The 17,927-nt window shown below is 32.7% G+C and overlaps 3 protein-coding genes across 4 annotated transcripts in view; 2 read left to right on the plus strand and 1 right to left on the minus strand.

The window, feature by feature from the left end:
• Window positions 1-2,929: 2,929 nt before the first annotated feature.
• LOC122607234 (septin and tuftelin-interacting protein 1 homolog 1-like) lies at window positions 2,930-6,282 on the minus strand. Of its 2 annotated transcripts, XM_043780170.1 has the most exons (3): window positions 6,172-6,282; window positions 5,758-6,022; window positions 2,930-5,405 (listed from the first exon to the last, which is right to left on the minus strand). In XM_043780170.1, the coding sequence occupies exon 3, from the start codon at window positions 5,351-5,353 to the stop codon at window positions 3,164-3,166; it is 2,190 nt and encodes a 729-aa protein (XP_043636105.1). In that variant the 5' UTR covers window positions 5,354-5,405; window positions 5,758-6,022; window positions 6,172-6,282; the 3' UTR covers window positions 2,930-3,163. The 2 variants fall into 2 exon arrangements, with proteins under 2 accessions (XP_043636105.1, XP_043636104.1); XM_043780169.1 differs by having other exon boundaries at window positions 2,930-6,022.
• A 3,094-nt stretch (window positions 6,283-9,376) lies between these two features.
• Window positions 9,377-14,529, plus strand: LOC122608005 (bifunctional protein FolD 2). Its single transcript, XM_043781085.1, has 6 exons — window positions 9,377-9,519; window positions 10,415-10,543; window positions 11,393-11,576; window positions 12,247-12,404; window positions 12,900-13,112; window positions 14,073-14,529. The coding sequence occupies exons 2-6, from the start codon at window positions 10,451-10,453 to the stop codon at window positions 14,301-14,303; spliced, it is 879 nt and encodes a 292-aa protein (XP_043637020.1). The 5' UTR covers window positions 9,377-9,519; window positions 10,415-10,450; the 3' UTR covers window positions 14,304-14,529.
• A 3,103-nt stretch (window positions 14,530-17,632) lies between these two features.
• Window positions 17,633-17,927, plus strand: part of LOC122609433 (protein LOW PSII ACCUMULATION 1, chloroplastic) — a 4,037-nt gene continuing 3,742 nt past the window's right edge. The window contains exon 1 of the mRNA XM_043782476.1: window positions 17,633-17,639. Coding sequence (XP_043638411.1) covers window positions 17,633-17,639 — 7 coding nt within the window. The remainder of the gene's footprint in view (window positions 17,640-17,927) is intronic.

Consider the following 17,927-nt stretch of genomic DNA (forward strand, 5'->3'; position numbering starts at 1 on the left):
TATGCTTTTTAATTTGCACAAGCAAAAAAAGGTACGTATGGGCGTATGGCTACTTTGTCGATACCTTTGACATCCTTTATTGATATGATGCAGCCAAATCCATTTTGGATATGAATTTATTGTCATATTCTATCCTTTAATATTTTCGACAATAGTGACTAGACCCCCATAGCGAAACTAAAGGTAGATTTCTATCGACATCTCCAGTAGTAACATAAGTGAGAATGCTGTCACTTTTCTTGACTTTTATAAAAAAAAATGAAACTTCTTTATCAGTAGAAAACCGTAAATCTTGATGTTACAAAAGAATAATGAAACCTTGTGCATATGTTTACGGTTGGAAACAAGAGTGATCCGGTGTGGTAATGTTGATAACCATTTAGAAACTAAGGCAAACAAAAACTGAAACGAATAACAACACAAAAAACCTCTATAAATCTGACAATTGTTCAATAGTACTCATTGACTTGTATGGGTCAAAATGAGATTCTTTACTTTTTTCAACTTAATTTAGTTAAAGAAAAAAACAAACAATTTAGGAGCCTGTAGATTAATATTAGCAAAACATTTGTACAACTTTCAACCCAGTTGACATGTTTCCTTGTTGGCTAAAGCTTTTGTTTTGATCAGGATGACCCGTTACATGATCCACATTAACATAAACTGATCAATCAATAAGTAAATGTGTGGAAATTGACACATCTGTTGAAGAGTACAATATCATCGTTACATATTTGCAAAATGGTTTGTTTGCAGTGAAAACCATAAATCAAATAGTTGAGATTAACCGCATCTTGTTCGCTAAATTTAGTTTGATTTTATTTGGGACTTTGATGACTGCGACTTTGGAATGGGATGCCAGCATACATTTTTGGAATGGGCAGAGGAATCCGAATAAGTGCGATAGTTGGTATTTCGGCCACATTTTTATACCCTTCTTTGGAGACTCGAATATCAACACTTCGAACACGAATTTGGTCAATTTGGTCATATGCAGCATGCAGGGGTGAACTTGTTAATAAAAGTCTCTCTTCTTTGTGTAAAAGGGGCATTAGTTTATCGGTAATAGGTCAAATGAGTAAATTTTTAAACACTTTAATGAAACAGAAACAAGTCAAACAAGTTGAACCATTAAACAATACTATAACCCATAACAAGGAAAAAATGTTGGTTGGTCATGCGGACCTGAATGACTTGTACTGAAAGTTTAGCTTTATATTTATTTGAACCTATGTTGACTGTTACCCAACCCACCCATAATGATGGCTGCAAAGTTAAGTGATAATGGTAGTGAACCGGTGGTGCAACGTTTCAAGATTTGTTATTGCCATACGTCACTCCTTTGTCACTCAGTGTAGAGACAACCGGGAAAGAAATTAGTGTTTTTAGGAATAAACCCACTTCAACTCTAATCCGTTCTACTGTTAACTTTGCTACTCTGACCCGACCAAGCATGCTACTGGCTACTTCTACTGTTATCTTTGCTATTGTTACCTTTGTTACAGGTTAAAGTAAATAATGCTTATTTGATGGCTTATCTATATAGATGTTATGCATCTCAGCATCTGTGTATATCAACCTTGCAATAATAGTTGATCATCACGTAAGTGAATGCAACAAATCAAATTACTACTTTATATTTACCTGGCAAATTAGCTAGTTAGGCAAGTGGGTCATATTTGACCATCAGTTCAAACGGTTAGGGTAAAAATGGAAAGCTTTTAACAAACTGACCGAAACGGGTAATGGGTCAAACGGGTGGGTAATGACAGACTGATCCATTGCACTAAACACGGTTTTCTAATTCAGAGGTGCCATTCTTTATCTCTATCAAGTCAAAAATGATATTGAATCTGAGCTAGTGTACGAATGTATGATTGCGTGAAAACTACTTATAGATACTGCTTTCAATAGCATTCGTATGACCTCTAGGATGCTAGTAGACTATAGGTGGGCAACAACTGTATATGAGTTGTTAAACTGGTCTTTTCAAGTGAGAATTAACTTCGCTTCGGCTTTAAGACATAAAAACACACATATTGCAGGTATAGATTTGAGTTAAAAACTCGAAAAAAGGTCTGGTGAGGTTCATATTGACGGGCGGTAATTTTGTAAGTGAATCAAAATTGATCATACTCTGTTTAATATTTGTCAATATGCCATGTTTGCCCACGCTGCCTAACCCATCCAAGATACTACTGCTGAAAATAACATAATACGAGTATTTTCTTAATTGCTGGCACAACATCTAACCTCTACTGATTCATAAAAATACAAATCACAAACTTATGATAATATATAGATATATTCATATATACACTATATTATGAGAAAACTGATTTGTTTTACTAAAAGGCTGTAAGGCAAACAAATTCATCACCCACATTACCTTATTGCAATCGAAATCAACGGCAAATGCAGCCTGAATTGATGAACACGAATAAGCAGCCAACAACCGCAAACAAATGGCTGACCCAACAGCAGAGAACATGGCCCCTAACAAACACAACTCCAACAACATGATACCAAAGACTTCAAAAAAATGATAAACTTCATTAAATCGACTACCATAGATGATAGATCACGCGGATTTTCATCCTAGATTCGTCGCTGGATGAATGATGTAAGAGATTAAACAAAAGCCGTTTACAGCCATAGTTTCTTTGACTCTTCGCGAAAGTTCTTTTCATCTACAACCATATATCCGTCCAATTTAACCAAGTACTGTAAATGTTGGTTTTGTCATAATATGCGTATTCTGGTAAAATTATCAGTTAGACCTAAAATTCATATCACACCAAAATGAGTACGCTTTCTGCTTAAAATAAAAAGGATGTTATGCAACACAGTTTGACTTTTACAAGAAGTCAACTTTTTTGCTTTTCATTCTTGGTTTTACCATGAAAGACAAGTTATACAAAAAAGAAAATGATCAATCAAAGCTTCTTCCATCTAAATCAAGAATTACACATAAGACACCTTATTTGACTTTTATAAAAGTCAAAGTAGGCCAAAATTACAGATATATAATCTAAGCTTAAACCAATAGGATCAAAAATACTTCCATAACTAAATAAAAGTATGAATTATATGTCCAAAGGATGATCCAAGTGATGATATGCTTGAATTGCCCACCGTTTTAGTTTACCTCAACTCTTCATGATCAGCATCTACTCAGAACGCAATTCTTTTCCATCTTTACCAGTTGCTCGAGGGTTGTAAGCGACCATTTACCTTCAGTTTGAGCAAACACCTTTTCTTTGAGAGAGTCGATGATTATATTGACGTTCCCAAATCCATACACTTGATGACCATCTTGCATTCTGCCCGGTTTGGGCTTAAATAACACATCGTTATGCTGTGCATGCTCTTCAATAACTTCTTTCAAACTCATAACGCCCATATACGATGTATCAAAACTTGCAGCCGCCTTCTGTTGAGCTTGATAATGTCTTTGGTTTTCTATAAAACCGGGTTGGACCACCTGCAACCCTTCAGAAGCCTGTTTGATCATGCACAGACCAACTTTAAGCCGAACCTGTATATGTTCATTGGATAAAAGCTTAGGTGGGATAACATCCATCCAACGCTGATACCAATTCATCACCTCTTCAATGCTCGGTTTCGAAGATAACCATTGATAAAGAACGTCTTGCCACTTGTCGAAAAACGCATCCATTATGCGAACCATGTAATGAATGGGAATGACCCCAGCCCATGTCTGTACCCAGTTGAACTTATCAAGATTCTTATCAGATGGATCTAGTATATTGACTCGGAATTCATGCATAACAGCCAACAGCTTAGGAGTAATAGATCGACGAATTAAATGTTCCCAGCTTGTCAGATCAAAAACAGACTTCCAAGCTAACCATGGATGAACCCATATATGTATAGGGATGGTATCCCAACGTGGGTTCCATGAGTCAACAGCAGCCGATAAGTTTGGTAAGACAATGTCATCAAGAATAGTCTTAAGAGCTGAGTGAGGCAGTAATCGTTCCCAAATATTAAGAAACCGCAACAATGGTTCAGGGTGCTTGACTTGCCAAGTTTTGGTGATTGATTTCCATATATGAGGGAACATGACTTTCATGAAAAGCCCTGGGTAAGGTGAATCAGATCGCTCGTCGGCTTGCAAAAACTCTTTCCATAATGATATAACATCCAAATTGTCCATTGGCTTTATGAGTGGATCCCATCCTTGAAATAGTCTAGAGAACAAAGGTAAAGCATAAGAGCAAGCTACTCTAGACAAACTGCGTACTCTGTACTCATCAGAAAACCGTTTCTGCAAGTTACCAAATGACTTAATAAGCGAGTCAAGTGTCAACGTTCCCAAACGGCTCTCTTTATCCAACTGGTCCAACACAGTAAGAATCTCTTCCATACTATCAAGCTGTTTTGCTTGACGTGCAGTGTTATCTTCAAGCTTAGCTTTCTGTTGTTGCAAACTGACTACCGTCTCCCTTTCGTTTCTCAAGTACCGATCAATTTTCTGTACATCAAGCTCTCCCAAATTAACAATTAATGTCACATTATGTTGAAGTTCTGGCAAAATATCATCCTTCTCCTCTGGTTTCACTTCATCATTCAAATTCTCCAAACTTGTCAACACCCGAACTTGTGGTCCTCTCATATCAATCAGTTTCTCAACCAAACGGGGCTTATTGACCAGTAACTCCTCTGCAGTAACATATTCTTTTTTCTTCTTTTCTGACCGCCCTTGCTTCGACCATTTTGGTTGAACCTCAGTAGGCTGAGGTGGCAAAACATTATTCTCCTTTAACAATTTCTGCCCATAATTAGCCGCCTCATTGAAACCCAACCCCATTTTCTTCGGACGTATCTGAGCTTCAATTGGCTCAACAATACCTTGTTCATTCTTCCCTAACCCGCCTCCTTTATATCCCATCTTCTCAAGCATTTTCATACCAACACTGTTTCCTTCTCTCGTTCCTGGTCCTGCTACTTCACAAGACTCCCTTTTTAACTTTAATTTCTCCATTATCTGAAGCTCACCTTCTTTCAGGGCTTTATCAAATTCTTTAAGAAATGATTCAACGATTTTGCTATTAGCCTCCTCCTCTTGAACCCTGTCGATATCCAGACCAGAAGGGCTACCATTATCTTTAGCATTCTCCTCTTGACTTGGCGTAACAAAATTTAATGGCTTAGTATAATCCTGTTTTCCAGACAAATCTCTCCTCTGTTTTTTCTTGCTGCCTCGACCTTCAGAGTCACTGTCAGAATTACTATAAGCAAAAACACCATATATCGCATCATCTTTGCTCTGCGGAAGACTTTTTTCCTTGCGCTTTCTGTCGGAAGATTGACCATCTTCATAAACCATCTCGAACCTCCCCTTTTCCTGGTCCACGTACGTAACTCCTCAGAAAACAAACCTGCATTATCAGGGTCACAATACTTAGAACCTCAAATTTCGGTCAGAAAACAAACTTAGCTTTTTATACATCAGTAAATGTAGCCAACTTTATTTGCTCATTTGTAGTACGCAAACATCCTAATCAAAAGGCGTTACAAGAGTAAAACTGCTAAAATCTACGGATTTAGGTCCCTAACTTTTTAAATTCTTGTTTATGTATTTGCATTGATTAGGCCTCTTTGTTTTTCAATCTATTAACTATTCTACTAATCAACATTATATAGTATATATACACATATACTAATCTATCTTGTTTTTAATATTGTACTAAAGATTAAACTAAGGGAAATACAAAAACTTATAAATTCAACCGCCATTCTAAAATTTCGTTTTAGGCCTCGCAGGTTCGATCAAACCGTCAAGACACTCTTCGCGGCCAGCCCCACGACACGCGTCCCATCCGCGTGAAACACGTAACCTGCATATAAGACACAATGCTTCATGTCCTGAACTATATATATATTTGCTGCCACCATTATTTCCAAATTAAAAAAATTTTTGAATAAAAATAATAATAAAAACGGGTAAACGGATGAGAATTTTTCTATTCGAGCAACAGTTTCGGAACCCTGGAACCTGAAACAATAGGGCACCTTGAACGTGATTAAAACATTCTAATAATATATTATATACACATTAAACAGGATTAAGAACATATTATATATTAATTATTATTATTATAATTATAAAATTGAGCAATTAAGATGTAATGATAATAAACATACCTTTGGATGATGATGAGGAATTAAAAGACGAACGGAACAAACGATTAGGGTTTCAAAACCACGAATTTTGTTATAACCTTTATATACGCGTTTATTATAACGGCGTGGACGAATGAACGATCACATAAAATAAAATAGATAAATTTTGTTTTTATATAGTCGGTTGGGTTCATATGGAAAGTTTTTAGTAACAGCTTCTTAGCATTTGCCTCAAAAAAGTTACTACAAAGCAACCGACTAATGGTTGTGGACAAAAAGATATTTGCCTCTTGTTAAATTACATTTGAAGAACACCTTAAATACATTATCTATTTTTGCCACCAAATTTTGAATCTTTTGGTTTAAGCTACAAAACTTTTGTTTTTCTTTACCCTTTTTAAACTAGTGTTTGTGAACGTATCTATATATATATATATATATATATATATTAAAACAATAGGAATCATAAATTTTTAAAGGCATCTTCAATTTAAAGTTATTTTTTAAAATTGACACATGGAATAAAAGCTTATGTGTCATCTTTATAATTTTTTTACAGTATTATTTAATAATAAATATCTCTAATATATGTTTTCAATTGTAAAATTCGATCACTTTCAAATCACGATATATATTCATAATAAATTTCTTAAAATTCTCTTCCTACCAAAAGATTCACTTTCCAAAACACAAAAAGAATTTGTTTTCGATCCTAAGGTTCGTTTATATTATCTAAGTTATTTTAGAATTTTTTGTTGTCTTGCATAGTATATTTTGATTTTCTTTTTCCTCATGTTTTAGTAAGATGGATCCATAAGACCATAACCATGTTTTCTTAATATTGTTACTTAATTTTTTTGTTTTGCTTTTTACTTTATTTATGATGTTATTTTTAATGTTAGCTTAGGAACATCATCTTCTTGAGCTAACTTGTCATTCAAATAACAATTAGGTACATCATATCAGTTCTTTAACAATTAAATAAAATTATTTATCTTATAAAATTATAAAAGAAATCGTAAACTTCAATGACAATTATTTTTAGGCAAAGATAAAAAGATATTTAAAAGGTAGTTTTTGATTATTAGGCATATTTCTTTTTAACAACAATTACCAGTCATATTAAATATCAAATCTTCCTTTTAACTAAAAACAAGCACCATTTTATTTAGTTAATAAAATCACAACCGCAACAAAATATCAATTGATTTGTTAAAATTTATATGATTTCAAGTAACAAATGTTATAGTTAACATGATAAAATCTAAAGGGTTTTAAGATTGTGAAAACTTTATTTAAACTGATAAATTATCATCAAAAACTACAAGTTAAACGTATGAATACATGATATGAAAACAAATTACTAATAATTGTTGACATTCTAAACTTTTAGCCGACTTAATTCAACTATACTTTTAAGCAACCGCACATTGTACGGGTAAAAGACCTAGTTAATAAATATAAGTCTATCACTAAATTAAAGTGTGTTTTTTTACATTAACAAACAAAAAATAATTATATTAACTTAATATATACACATTATTTATCAATTAAGTCATGTTATTAATTCAGTCACTTAATCGTTAAAAAAATAAAAGTAACATTACCATTTTTTTTTCCTGCCTTCTCTAGCATGGGGCAACAATAACATCAACAACTTCATAAAAAGAAAAATTCTATTTGATTACACATCTAATAATTCCCATATACAAAGCCATAAAATTGAATTTTAAATGATCTTGAAGATATATTATTTTTCTTTACTTCCTCAATTTATAAACTTATAAATTAATCTATATATAACTGGCTTTTATCTAATACAATAGTTTTTTTCTTATACATTTTATAATTTAATGTGAAATATTTTTTTTATATGAAATTATTCTGACTTTATTTTATTTATTAATAAAAATAAATAACATAACTTTGATTTAAAATAAGTTTCAATATTCTTGTCAATCAGAAATCCAGATATACGTCTACAACTAAATTATTCTTCATTGTATATATAGAGTTATATACACATATATATGATATATGATATGATATATGATTACAAATAAATTATTCTTCATTGTATATATAGAGTTATATACACATATATTTGATATTTGATTATTTCATTCTTTTGTTGTGAGAGATAGAGAATCATTTCTCAATAAAATATCACAAACATTAACACACATATTTGAATGTCGATAAAAATAAACTTAATTATTTATATATTGTTAATTAGGATAAAAAAAAGTTCATGTTTATCTTTTCATTTTTATATGTAGTTGATACACGATGAAAGTTTGTATTCTTTTTTTCATTAATTTATGTAGAGGTATTAAGATTTGTAAGTCGCTACTTATATAAATGAGAATAATCTTGTAAATCTAACAAAAAATTATGGCTTATGGCTCATTGTAACTCTTATGTTGCGACTAGTTATCTTTATTATTAACTATTTATGTATTATAAATCAAGTAATCTATATTATTTATATAAACAAAATACTATCTCCTCATTCAACTCTTTACCTTTGAATTACCTAATATACGCTCTATATTTAAACCACCTTCACACACCTTATTCCTGAAATTTTGAAATCACTCTTAATAAAAAAAACTCCACAGTTACCTAAAACCCCTATTGTTATAAAATCCTCATTAACTCTAAAATTATTGTTGAAGGTATTGCTACGGATAAAAAAAGCATCTTAGTTATCATAGATTGTATACAAAATGTTTAAACAATAATTACGTTTTTATAACTCACGAAATTACGAACCAATTATGTCCTTTGTATATTTATATTAAATTTTAATCTTTGACTATTTTTTTTTTTTAATTGTCTTGGTCTCCTCCCCTATAATTGTAAGTGGTTATTTTTATGGTTAGTGTTTGCACTTCATTATTTTTTGCACATAATATGCGACTTATTTTTAAAATGATATATACGATTAGATTTTGCATCGACATATCTCATTAAAGTAAACTAAACGCTATAAACCGTTACGGTGTCTAAAGTGTTATAAACCGTCGTCCGCTGCAACGCGAGATCTAGTTTAAAAATATTAACTAACTACTCGTTTAAATACTTGACTTCCTTAGCTAAACATAAACTAGAAAAATAATTTTTATTTTTTTATAATCGAACTTATTATTTGTTTATTTTATATATTCTTTATTATGAGCTTGCCCAGAGTGCTCTGTATCCATATCTCTTTGACTCTTTCACTGTCGCTATTATAAGAATAAAAATAATGACTTACACAAGATCTAATCCAATCTATCTATTAATAATAATAATTCCCTAACTAACAAATACTACTAATTTAAATAATAACTCTAGAATTTGAGCTTTTCTGGCAGCCTACTCTGAGTAAACCTTCTTCTTTTTCTTCTTCTTGTACATGTTTGGTTTGTTTTTGGTTATTGTGTGATTATTTCAGATGATTTTATTTCAATATATACAATTTATATTTCTATATATGTATATGTATATATCATCATATATATACAAGCTTGACTACTGTTAAGTGATTCAAGATTTGAATCATATAACTGTTACCAGTAAAGATGTTATCTTTTTGCTATTGTATGCATTTAACTTCAGAAATTAGCAAATTTTTAATGTATCAAACTTATAATTCATTGTTATTGTATGTATCTCGTGACCCCGTTTAAGTTAATCGTTAAGATTGTACGTTTTTGCGGATGTTAGAACCATGTAAGTTGCCATGTTATCGGGTTACTAGTTATAAGTTACAGCAGGTCAACTAATATTATCAGACTATGCGGGTTTTGCTATTTTATGCATTTTACTTCAAAACGTAGATTCTAGCGTGTCAAACTTTTAGTTTATTGCTAGTGTATGTATCCGGTAATGTTTTTTAGGTAAAGCGTAAACTTATGTACTTATGTTGAAGTGTCATCCGCATATTATAACCGTAGTTAAATCTTACGTGGCAGTGATGACCTGGTATTAGACCGGGGGATGTTTATTAAGGAGTGTGATAAACTAGGGTCAAAACTGATGAAAGGAGATATGGGCAGTTTGATACATATTGAAAGAAAAACGGGTTTAGTCGGATACATTTTGGTGTACTTTGCTCTATGAATCTATGAAGATGTTTGATGTTTGTTAAAAAAAATTTCATTAGCCCATTTTGATCATGTGTAAGAGAAATAGAAAAAAGTTTCTGTATGTATGGTTAATTTATTTATCCTGATGCCGTTTTGAGTAAATATAACGAAAAATGTTGTGTTTGCCACAGGGTTGGTGGAATCTTGATATCTACGTTGGTACCACTATGGCACACATCATTGATGGAAAAGCAATTGCACAGACAATTCGTTCGGAAATTGCGTCTGAAGTTAGTATCTTGGTTGAGAAATATGGCAAGGTTACCAATTCTGAGCCCTTCTTTGCTAGTGCCAATGTAGTTTGTTTCGAAGTTGAGTTGTTATAAGTTCTGCCAAACACTAAAAAAATGTTTAATCACTTGTGTTTTTCATGGGTTTTATGTTTAAAGCTTTTCTTACTACCCTTCAAGATTAACTTTAGAGGTGGCAAAGTAGCTGAGTCTTCTTCTTCTCTCTCTCTCTCTCTCTCTCTCTCTCTCTCTCTCTAGGTTGGGTTGATCTGAAACACTTTTTGTCTTATTTATCACAACTTTGTGGAAGTAGTCGGTGTGTCAAATATGATTACAAAAGCTATTTTATCTCAATACTAATAGGTATTGTGGATAAAAGGATTTAAGAGGTTTTATGAACTGCAAATACATACTAGTAGGTTTGGATCAGGTGGAAAACCCCTGTTTTTGGACACAAAGGTCAAGGGTTTGATTCTCAATCCCTACAAAAATGACCGGAGGTCTCTCTAAAAGCAGTCTCTCTACCTTAAGGGTAAGGGTGAGTCTGTCTACATCTCACCTTCCCCATACCTCCTAGAAGGCGGGATTGGGTGTGGTAGTTACTATGCATTGCAATCGCAGTTGGGTGTCTTTGGCTCATGCATCTTTCCTCTTAAGGTATGTGTTTATCTGACCCCATTAGAGATAAAACTGTATTGTGACCCATTCATAAGTAATAGGTCAAAACTGCCACCTCTAACTGGTTTGTTGACTGAAAGAATGATTGAAAGCATTTTTCTTTAAGGGTTGAACATTTCAGTAGATCTTTATCATGAAATAAACATGCTTTGTATTCATAAGTTCAACTTGTAACTCAATATTCTCTCTCTGTTTTTTCAGGCACCCGGACTTGCTGTAGTCATTGTTGGACATCGAAAAGATTCTCAAAGCTATGTTAGCATGAAGAGAAAAGCATGTGCCGAGGTTGGAATTACCTCTATTGACATAGACCTCCCAGAACAAGTCCCTGAAGCTGAATTGATAGCAAAAGTTCATGAGTTAAATGCAGATCCCAGTGTACATGGTCAGTGAATTAAATTACAGATTTGCATACATGGAGCTAGCTTATATTTTTGGCATTCAAATCTATGGCACCTTGTGTAATTTCATGATTATGTCATATACAATTTGTTTTGCTTTGGTATGCTGTATACACATAACCAAGTTCACAAGCATATTTCCTCTGGTTGTTCATGTGGATGTCAAATAGAGGTGGCATTTTGGAACAATTAGCACTTGGAACACGTTGCTACTTACATATATAAGCATACTAATAAATTTTTCATGTTTTTGCCCCATTACCTAATCGCCTGACCTATCCGAATTTCCACCTGTGGTGTGGATACAGGAGTAGGCCCGAGTCGGGCATATCAAAACCATTCTTTCAAGGCTCGAAGGTTAGAAACATGGTTATACATGTAATCACTCACATATTAGTAGATTTTTGGATGTTCGTTTTTAACTGATTTGCAACTTCAAGTTGCAGCATTCCATAAAAATGTTTATGTGTGAGCTTTTCTGATGCAATAAAAGTAAATTGTGAAAGGCACCCAGACATCTAAGAATTTGCCATGAGAATGAACATTGTGATAAATCTTAAGTTACTTAGCTCTTTTGTGCTTTAAACACCTAATTATCTTGGAACCGATTCTTCATTCCTTCATGATTAAAAGGTAATTTTTCTTATGATACAGGTATATTGGTTCAGCTTCCTTTACCGAAACACATAGATGAAGAAAAAGTATTGACTGAAATCAGTATCGACAAGGATGTAGATGGCTTTCATCCTCTTAACATTGGCAAACTTGCCATGAAAGGCAGAGACCCCTTATTTCTACCTTGTACCCCAAAGGCAATAACTTTTAATCTCACCATGTAATAATTTGTATCTTGTGCCTCGCATCGAAACAAGCATATTAACCTGGGTCAAATTTACCAGTCAACACTTTTTTGTGAAACTTCTTTTTAAAAATAATCATATTAAATATTGTTCGAAAGAATATTATATTAATATAATATATAATTCGTCTGAATGAAATGATTTAGGTGGTCAAAACATTAACACTTTAGGTGACTTTTAACTCGATGGATCCGTTCGACCCATTTCATCAGTAGCTAGGTTAACAAATTTGACCCAATTGAGATAAGCATGATGCAAATAAGTTGATGTTTCATGAAATGGCTTCAATTTGCCACCTCTAGTGTCATTAGTATGGTGTGAGGAAAGGGTTGGTATAATTGTTCATATGATTCGTTAGTTCTAGAAGTTTTGATGGGATACACGACAAAAATCACATGGTATGAAATGAACGGATGCTAAATGATTTCTTTTTTGTCCTTCGTACAGGGATGTATTGAACTTCTGAAACGCACTGGTATTACTATAAAGGGAAAGCGGGCGGTGGTTGTTGGTAGAAGTAACATTGTTGGGTTACCAGTTTCTCTGTTGCTGCTTAAAGAAGATGCTACAGTTACTGTGGTTCATTCACGTACACCAGATCCACAAAGTATCATATGTGAGGCAGATATCGTCATTGCTGCAGCAGGACAAGCTATGATGGTAAGCATAGTTTCTTTCACATGCTTTTTTGAGCTAGGTTTGATGACTTCCATCTCAGAAACTGATTCCAAACTACTCATTCCAGAAAAGAAATCAGATTCAAGTTTTGAGGTCAACTGAACTATTAAACAACTATAAGTAATCAAGTTTGTCTCAAACTACTTCATTCATCCAGAGTTTTGTAGATGCTTGAGAAAATGTGCAAATACGGATAAGTTTTATATAAACTATCCGACTTTTCCAACCCATTTATGCATGAACTGATCGATTTAGGCTACATTTTTATCTCTAACTTGTCAATATCCTTTTCATTGAAATGTGACAATCTTGCAATCATATATTTGACAAGCCAAGTATGTTATGTAAAAAAAATATTTTTATTTGTGCACAAAATTATCTTGGCCAGCCAACTTAGACGGTTAGACCTGACCTGTTGCTAACTGTTCCAAATACTCACCTGCCTATTTTGCCATAGCTAACATAGGTGATAGGTGGCAGTTTTGGCTCCTTTTTATTGTGAATACGTTGATATGGGTCATGTATTATCTTTGATGGGTCAAACAAGTAAAATTGAAGTATGGTTTCAAGAACTTTCAACTATATTTGGTCAATGTTTAATGACTTAAAACTTGGATCTGTGTTTGTTTTTCAAAAACACTTATGAGTGTTAAATTTTATAGTTGCTTAATCATACTATCATAGTGCGTTAGTGTTAAGGACTAATTGCATTAAATAGCAAGATACTATGTGTGTTTTCCTGATTCTAGTAAGCTGCTACTAAAGTTCTTAGAATTTTTGAAGTATTCTAGCAACCAACCTGAACTTTTAAAACCATACAAAAGTTACCCATTTTGACTAGAAGATGTTGTGATCCGTTACCTGACCTGCCTCAACCTGTATTGTTAAACAATCGAAATCTTGTAAACTGCCTAAATTTCTTTCTGTGGTTCATATTTACAGATAAAGGGTAGCTGGATAAAGCCAGGTGCTGCAGTTATTGACGTTGGCACGAATGCCGTTGATGATGCTAGTAGAAAATCGGGATACAGGCTTGTGGGTGATGTTGATTTCGAGGAAGGATGTAAAGTAGCCGGATGTATTACGCCAGTTCCAGGGGGTGTTGGGCCCATGACTGTAGCAATGCTGCTTAAAAACACTTTGGATGGTGCCAAACGTGTTATTGGACAGTAACACAGTTTTGAGGCATTTCAGTTTTTGTTACAAGAAATCTGCATCTCATGCTGTTGTAGTTTTCCATGAGCATATAAGCTCATTTCATTTTGACTCTTTGAGTGTATAAGAGTATTGTTCATTTGTGTATGTAATTTTGATTTTGACCCGACTTTATCTTCTTACTTTAGAATCCACAAAACTATGTTATCTAATAAAAATAAAGTGACATAATTTTTGTGATGCCTTTTTCAATCTTATCATCTCTTCTTCAAGTAATTATTAAGTCCGTTTGTTGTATGGAATCTGATGTTGTTATGCTTTCTTCTCAATATATTTACATACATTATTATTTTGAAAAAAACTTCCTAGCTATTGAAGTTGCCTCATTTCATCTAATATCTAATAGACTAATACGAGTATTTACCTTATAGAGCATTTTATCATTTTTTTAAATCTCAATTAAGTAATTAAACTACCTAAATTATCCCTCTTTTTTATTTGCTACGAGTAATATGAACATTTTTACTAGAATATACTTATAATACCCTTAAATCTCAAGCATTCATTTTTCTCTCCCTTTAAATATCAAATACTCATTTTTTCTCTCTCTTCCATAAATCATTTTATTTCTCTAATTCATTCAAAATCTTTTATCTCAAAAACCGTATATCGATAAATTATAAAAATTGTATGTGTGTTCTTAAAATTTCATGCTCTTTCATTAGAGATATCATTCGATATACTTTCGACGAATTTTTAAATCCGAGGGCGGAACTCGTACGCCTAAGGTATTTGACTATCATACTCTATGAGTTGACCTATCACCCCCACATCTCACCGCCGCAACAAGCGAACACTATTTATCGTAAGGTTACGGTTCATATAAGGAAATTAAAAAGTCATTGGGAACTTTCATTTCTCTATATTCGAAATATGTGTTTTTAGAAGCATTACAATATGCAGCTCAAATGTTATACATAATATCTCTAAAACATAATTTTTCATTTTAATATTTTAATAAACCAACATAAACTTCATTCTTACAATGATTCGCCAAAATACCCTACACTACCACACTATTTCAAAATTAAGTAAACAAGAACTTTATGCTTACAATAGTTTGAACCATTTATTTGGCTAATTGGATTGTTGTGAAAATAAGTAAACATGTTGCATTCTTGATATGGAACAAAAGTAGATTGTTTTTCAACAACACTAGTAGATTTTTTTTTTCTAATTTTATGCTTTTAGTAGATTGATGGGTAATAAATGTGCTATTAAAGTTTATCAGAACTCGACTCATATATTAAATTTATGATACACTAAGACTACATAGAGTGTCCCGTTAACGCCCCACCTCGGCCCTGGGGGCGTTCCACTCCCTTATTTTTCCGTGCCCAGTCCTATTTCTAACGCATTCACCCCTTTTGTTTGTATCTGAATTTGACCGTTAACATGCATCTTTTTGTGTTTGTATTTGAATTTGTTTGTAAAAGGAATGTCTGTCTTAGGGCATTCCCCACTCCAAGAGAATGAGGGAATGCCCTCTTAATGATTGGATGTCACATGTCAACATTTGGTAGGTTGAGGGGTATTCCCTTAATGTTCTATTCCTTATAATCTAACAATTTCTTTCCATGGCAATCATATATCCTTCTTCGTTTGTCACAATTTTAACGTTTTTAGATAGTATAACTTAGAATTTAAGCGTAGTGTTTATTAAATAATTACATTTCATGTATAGTTAGCTTGTTCAAAAACTAACGCATTGTGTTGAAAATCCTTATACTTTTTATTTAGTCCAAAGAATAAAAAGAGATTTATTATTTACTTTGCTGATGACGTGTTTAATCTTTACTGGATGATAAAGAGACATGTTATTGAGTGTAATCAACATTCCTGTTATAAATTTTTTTTTTTTTTTTACTATTTTAGACCTTCTTCCAAAGAAAACATAAGAAAATCAGTCACAAAATAAAGAGATTTAAAAAAGAAAAAGAGAAGGAGAAGTGGATAAAAGTATATAAAACAAAAATTTTGTGTTCCATGAAACAAACTTCCTTAAAACTAATATAAAATTATGGATATTTTAATAAATCCTATATTCCGGTGCCACCACCACCATAACCACCGTCTATTTTCCAGCGCCACCCAAAACCCATCATTTTCTTCTCTAATTACACTCTTTTACACAAAACCCACTTTCATTTCCCCAAAAAAATCCAACCTTTTTTCAATTTCTTGCTCCTCTTCAACCTCTCCGTCGCCGGAACTTGAGTCACCGACGGCAGAATCTTGTGTCAATTTGGGACTAGCTCTTTTTTCCAAAGGCCGGGTAGTTCCCATTTAGATTAAATTTATAATTTTTATATCAATTATTTAGATTTCTTGGAACATTATTTATGTTGTTTATATATATATATATACATGGGAAAAGTGAGAGTTCACACATTAATATTTTGAATAAATGTTTGACCCCCATGATTTTTATGGTTTTAAAAAAGGTATGTGAGGGGTTTTTACCCAACTTAGGTGTCTAACAGCCTCGTATTCCCATTCCCCTCTACTATATGTATATATTGTTATTGTTGTTAAAAATTAGTTTGCTTTTCCCTTAAAAATAAGCTATAATGCATTGTATATCCGAACACTTTAAAAATGTGATTTAGCTTTTAAGAAAATGCAATAAGCTAGAAGCACTCGAAATATGCACACTTTCGAGTAGACGTTTTAAAAATGAACTTCTTATAGTGTGGTACATTATAAGGGTAAGCCGGGCGTTTAGCTAATAGAAATTATAAAGAGCAATGATTGAAGTATAACTAGTTTAAAATTTACATTATAAGGGTAAGACATTTTAAAGTTCAACATTGTATTTTTGTCTAGTGGACACATATTTTGTGATGTGTCACGTGTGACGTATATGATAGTTTATGTTTTTGGAATGAGTATCAAAAGTATTAAAGTATCAGAGCATAATGTGTTTGGAAGTTAATATGATTTAAGAAACAAAGAGAAATCTAATGGAGTAGGGTTTTTTTTGGGAGATGCACGTCTAACAAAACTTGTGTCTTAGATGTCTTTTACGTAAAAATCGTTACTTGTAAGTTTTGTAACCTGCAATGTCGACATAATAATCGTGCATTGTGAAAATTAAGAAATGGTGTATCTCTAGATTCACAGGAATTTTAGTGGGGGAGTTCGCAGCACTTTTTGTCCCATGAAAATTGCCAATATTTTCATACATTTTCGAGAATTTGTGTACATAAGCAATAGTCTGTCCTGTTTCATTGTTATGAGAAGTTGAAGGTATTGATTTCGGGTCATAAATTCGCATTTTTGTTACTATGGAAGGTTTTTCAAGATATATTTTACAAATGGTGAAAACACTTTCTTATAAATACCTATCATGAAATGTGATCCATATTTCGAGTTTGCAGCAATATTTTTCCCATGAAAATTGGCAGTTTTTTTTATATATCTTCAATAATTTTTGTACATAAGCAATTGTTGGCCCTGTGTCATTGTTATGAGAAGTTGAAGCTATTGATTTCGGCTCATAAATTCTCTTTTTTAATTTTTATTACTATCGAAGGTTTTCGAGATATTTTTACAAATGGTGAAAGCACTTTAGTATAAATA

This window comes from Erigeron canadensis, chromosome 7, assembly GCF_010389155.1.
Source record: "Erigeron canadensis isolate Cc75 chromosome 7, C_canadensis_v1, whole genome shotgun sequence".
Lineage (NCBI taxonomy): Eukaryota > Viridiplantae > Streptophyta > Magnoliopsida > Asterales > Asteraceae > Erigeron > Erigeron canadensis.